This window comes from Solanum pennellii, chromosome 6, assembly GCF_001406875.1.
Source record: "Solanum pennellii chromosome 6, SPENNV200".
In the NCBI taxonomy this organism is placed as follows: Eukaryota; Viridiplantae; Streptophyta; class Magnoliopsida; order Solanales; family Solanaceae; genus Solanum; species Solanum pennellii.
Genome location: NC_028642.1, coordinates 21,682,452 through 21,688,451, shown reverse-complemented (window position 1 = coordinate 21,688,451; position 6,000 = coordinate 21,682,452). Strand labels below are relative to the sequence as shown.

At 35.0% G+C, this 6,000-nt stretch overlaps 1 protein-coding gene across 1 annotated transcript in view; it reads right to left on the bottom strand.

Annotated features, from left to right (window-relative positions):
- Positions 1-310: 310 nt before the first annotated feature.
- The window catches only part of LOC107022178, a 42,988-nt gene continuing 37,298 nt past the window's right edge, over positions 311-6,000 (bottom strand). Inside the window, exon 7 of the mRNA XM_015222863.1 lies at positions 311-670. Within this exon, the coding sequence (XP_015078349.1) occupies positions 311-670 (360 nt within the window). The remainder of the gene's footprint in view (positions 671-6,000) is intronic.

Sequence of the window (6,000 nt, the reverse complement as noted above, 5' to 3'; positions counted from 1 at the left end):
TAAGTAGGAACATCAACGTAAATCTTAATGTCAATGTGAACATCAACATCAATGTGAACGTCAACATAAATATGAAAGTCAATGCCAATGTCAACAAAACGTGTACGACAATGTGTACGTTAATGTCAACGTGCACAAGAACGTCTATGTGATCGTGAACGTCAACATTAACGTCAAGATGAATGTTATTGTGAATGTGAACTTCAATGTGAATGTGAATGTTAACGTCAACGTAAACATAAACTTTAACGTCAAAATGAACATGAACGTGAACTATAACATCAACATAAACGTCAGCTTGAACGTTAATCTAAATATCAGCGTAAACATGAACGTCAACTTCAACATCTATGTGAACGTCAACCTGAATGAGAATGTCAACATGAATGTGCACGTGAACGTCAACGTGAATGTACACGTGAACATCTACATGAATGTTCATGTAAACGTTTATGTGAACATCAATGTTAATATCGATGTGACTATGAACTTCAACGTCAATAACAATGTTAATGTGAATGTAAATCTCAACATGAACGTCAACGCCAATGTAAACATCAATATTAACATCAACTTGAATGTCTACATGAACTTCAACGTGAACGTTAACATTAATGTAAACGTCAACGTAATTGTGAACTTCATTGTTAATGTCAAGGTGAACGTCAAACTAAACGTCAGCGTGAATGTAAATGTGAACGTCAATGTCATAACGGAGGAGCATCCTTAGAGGTAACTATCGTCGTCGTCCTCTTTGAAGACTACGACTAGCCTCTTCCCTAACATCATCACATTCCTTGGTTAAAACGATGAGAATTTTTAAAATATTTCATTACTTCTACATTGAGGTTTACATAGACTTCTACATACATGTAATATTTATATCGAGTATACATAGACCCTTCGTATAGGAAGATTACATAGTCTTCAACTTTTATTGCACATAGATACATAAAGTATAACATAATGTTAATTGGATGTCTCATCTCATTCACCATTTAAACACGATTATATCAATTGGCCATATCCCATACATCAGAGAAATAAGACCACATATACGCTATACAATGTTTAGTATCCAATTGAAAAGGAAACAACATAAGTGTGTTAAATTCTAGAACAAATTCATAAGCATGATAGTGGTGTTTCCCTCGGAATGTGAGGACTTACCAAACATGGATTAGTGACAATTTCAAGTCTTCCTTCAAGTCATTACAAAAGACCTTTAACGATCAGAACCTATAATGTTGGGCAAAATGGAGAAATTGGGGTTAGTGCACAACTTGTACTAAGTATGAGACCATATACACATATCATGAAATCATGCTAAACAAGGGAACACTTCATTAAAGTGTGCAATGTACTTTGAAAAGCCTTATGCACATTCAAGAAGATCATTCCAATCAATAAGACATTTCCATTAAGTCAATAAACATTTAAAAATTACAAGACCAACAATACTAAATCTAGTCAAGTCACCAGGCGTATCACATAATTTAACACATAATCGATGAAACTCTATCCTCAATATATAATAACAACAAGCATGGATAAGCGTTCACTAGCACATAACAAAAAAAAAGACTACTACTTATGAACCTTCATTAAGTCCACTAGTGCAATAACTAAGTAAAGCCCCACAACCTTACTCAATAAAGTAATCGTAACCATAACCAAATATCAAACTTCACATAGCCTATCATTAAGAGTATATAATTTCATAGTTTAGCATTATATACCAAACACATGTTCATAAGTGAAACCAATCATCATATAGTATCATCAATGTGTAAGACATCATATATATATCATGTACATAAGCATATACATACATAAGGACATCCTACCCAAGACTCATTCCAAGTCTAACAAGTGCAATGTATAGGTAGAGTCTCATACCCCTACCTAGAAAAAGCTAAACCCCTTAGGTCATCCTAGTTAGAGTTCATTCCTTTTTTTTAATCTTACTTTTTGGGAACATGTTGCCCTAACCTACATAGAATACATGATATAATGTGGAATCCAGTGTCATAGAAACCTACACAGAAGGAAAGCGGATTACTTGTAAAGGTAGTACCAAAATATGAACATAGAAACTACGTGGATCCACTTGCTAGTATTACTATGGGGCAATATATTTCAAGAACATGGAGATATAATTGGGACCCTTTTTATGCTACATTCAGTATAGTCTCCAATCTCAATAGTACATTATTGATACTACCTTCCCAATTTAGGAAGGGACACTCCTCACGCTAGTTAACTCGGTGCTAAGCTAGAGTCCCTTTTGAAATGTATTTAATTCCTTTATTAATAATCATAGTTTAATGTATATCATAGGGTATATCCCTTGTATAATCGTTATCATCATAGCTAAGAAATGCATGAGTATTGTCCTTTCATTACAATTCATACATGTGAAGTTAACACATTTACAAAATCATATCATAATAAAGCACTTCTGTAAGTTAACTCCATCCTTATAAAAATTACATCTTAGCCAACACCTTACAAACCATAGTCAATAAATTTCAATTCAATATCATACCAACCTTATAAATCCTACTACAAGGTATACTTCAATACAACATCATTACTCAATCACAATTAACTATAATTGAAGTAAAAAGTAGGGATCACAAGACCAACCAAGTCTCCTTCATAATACATCATCAAGGTCTTACCATCAACACTTTACTCAACACAATATGGGTGCAATGTCATCACACATCAATAACGAACATTATAACAATGCTAATTGAATCACTACATAACAATCCATCACCAGTTCATAGCTTAAGATAAGAGACGTAGGTCAAACTCATAATTTATATCAAGTACACAATAATTAACATCATAGTAATATAATTCATATTAAACTTTTAATAATTGACACAATAAAATGATCGAATAGGAATTCAACGAATATCCAAATCTATTGAACGAACACTACACAATTTATATCAATATTATGACCTAGGTTAAGGGGAAAAGGTCATCTTCGACAAACTAGAACACTCTATCAAAGATTAGTGTAATATAGTAGTAATTAATTATTAATTAATCAATATGACCCAAAGAATGCATAAAAAATTAGTTTGAAAGATCAATTTCGAGATTGGAAATGACCCACATGAAAACTCATTTTTTGAAATTAATTTGATGGAAACCTCTGAGGAAAGAAGTGTCAAAGGTGAAACTAATCCCATACCTCATTGTTTTATGAAGATTTATGGAGAACCCTTGGTCATTGCAGCCCTATAACCGATCTTGACCTTGTCTTCTATGTAGTTCTTCAACTTTGGAGAGAGAAGAAAGAGAGAAGGAAGAGAATCTGGGCTTGAAAATTATGAGATCTAAGATTAGTTTAATTAGGTTAGGGTACCCTAACACCTAATTAACCTCATAACTAATGCAAATAATTAAATGACTTAAGAAAAAATGTGCATCAAAATAGTAAATCCACAGACGAGACCACGATCGACAAATCGTGTGTCCATATACGGGCATTGTTCACCTCCGTGGTGCACATTTGTCGATGAGCTTAGAGACTGTCCATTTGCAGGCTTCCAAAAATTTGGCAAATTTTCTATCAAAGGAAGACGTCCATGCCGTATTGATTGGACAATGGATCGTGGGTTGAACCCGTTGGTGGACACTGCATTGGGCAGCCTTTGACCCCAAAATGTAAGTGTCCTCCTCAAGGGCCCTTGGTTTGTCCTTACGGAATCGTGCCCGAACGTTTCGACTATGAACTAACTCTAATATGTTTCAGACATTCTTCCACCAATTTTCATCAATTTACAACTCCTATAGCTTAGTCAAATAGGCTAAGGCACACTACCACCTCATTGAACTAGTTTTCGAACGTCATGGATGTTCCCTGATGTTTTGGTTTCTAAAATTCGTAAATGACCTATAGTCATATAATTGACCTTAAAAAGTGTCTAAATGAAACTTATTTTAGGATATAGAACATGTCTTAGACTTTCAAAGTGTTAGATTATCCCCCCGTTAGGAACATTCTTCTCCCAATGACACTAAAATATATTGAAAGGAAGAAATAGACTCAAGAATAGCAGCCCAACCAACAAAATAAATTATAATATCATCATGACATTTACACATAGAAATTCAAAACTTCAATTACCACATATAAGGCTCAAAATCACATTGTGAGGCATATCCTTTCACAACAATAACAAATCAACATACCATATATAAGTCAATTATGCCAAAATGTAACTTAACAACATGCTCAATATCATTTCATAAAGACTCACCATATCAAAATGCACAACATAACTCAAAACAAGCAAGATTGCGAAATTTTAAAGTCAAAAGCACATTTCACTTTACTTACTATAATGACACCTTAGATGTATATTTTTGCAAAACTTCACCAAAAAAAAAAAAACTTCAAATTTAGTTATTATTTTCATTATTAGCAAAAACTACTAACCTTCATTAGGAAAGAGATGAGGATAATGGGACTTCATGTTGGCCTCGACCTCCCATGTTGCTCCCTCAACTAGGTTGCTTCTTCATAACACTTTTACGGAGGCCACCTCTTTGTTTATCAACTTACTCACTTGACGATCAAGAATTTCAAACGGAACCTCCTCTTAGGAGAGGTTATCCTTCACACAAAGACCCTCAATAGGAAGAATAGACTCGGGATCGCCGATACACTTCTTAAGCATAGAAACATGGAAAACCAGATGAACTGAAGACAATTCACTAGGGAGTTTCAAACCATTAAACACCTTACTAACCCTTTGAAAGATTTCATAGGGACCCACATAATGAGGAATCAACTTCCCTTTCTTGCCAAATCTAACAACCCCTTTCATAGGCGAATTTTTTAATTTCATTTTACCACCTTCTTAAAACTCTAATTCTCTTCTCCTATGGTTAGCATGAAACTTTTTTCTGCTATAGGATGTTTTCAAGCGAATTCTTATAATATGAACCTCCTCTAATGTCTTATAAATCAAATCGGGACCCAAAAGTGAAGACTCATCCACTTCAAACTTTAACATCCTGAAACCACACCTTAGTGTCACGACCCAAAACGAGCCGCGAGTGGCACCCACACTTATCCTCCTATGTGAGCGAACCAACAAATCTAAACCCCAACGTTTACTAATATTTCAACCATAATGAACAAAATATAATGCGGAAGACTCAAAACACATTAATATAACCAATAAATAAGCTTCTAAAGTTTAATAATTATTATCCCCAAAATCTGGAAGTCATCACACCACGAACATCTATCCTCAAATTTCTAAATCTAAGAGCATTTAAGAAGCTAAAATAAGTAAAAGGGATGGTCCATTTCGAACTTCAAGACATCAAGACGTGAAGGAGAGAATCCAGTCCGAACTAGGAACAATAGCTCACCCTGAAATCTAACATGATGAAGACTGGCTAGAGTTGAGGGCGAGTCGAAGTCGATGGTACACTTGCTGCACTCCACAAAACAATAAGAAAATTACAAGTAGGGGTCAGTACAAGGAACACGTACTGAGTAGGTATCATCGGCCAACTCAAAATACAAAACAATATATACTGAATAATAATATAAAATCAACCACAATACTTAACAGGTGACAATAACCAAGTACAAGAACCATTGGCAACAACGTCAAGCACACCTATGAGAACTCAAGCCTCAACACCATACTCATTTGGGAAATATGTTCTTCGAATTTGAGTATATTAACATAATTTAAGATTGCTTCCCTTTAGTATTATTGTGTCGGAACGTGACACTCCGATCCCCTAATACTACGTGTCGGAACGTGACACTCCGATCCCCTAATACTACCTGTCGGAACGTGACACTCCGATCCATTATTACTACCGTGTCAGAACGTGACACTCCGATCCCCTAATACTACGTGTCGGAACGTGACACTCCGATCCCCTAATACTACGTGTCGGAACGTGACACTCCGATCCATTTATCTCATTATTTTAGTTCATCAAGCCTTC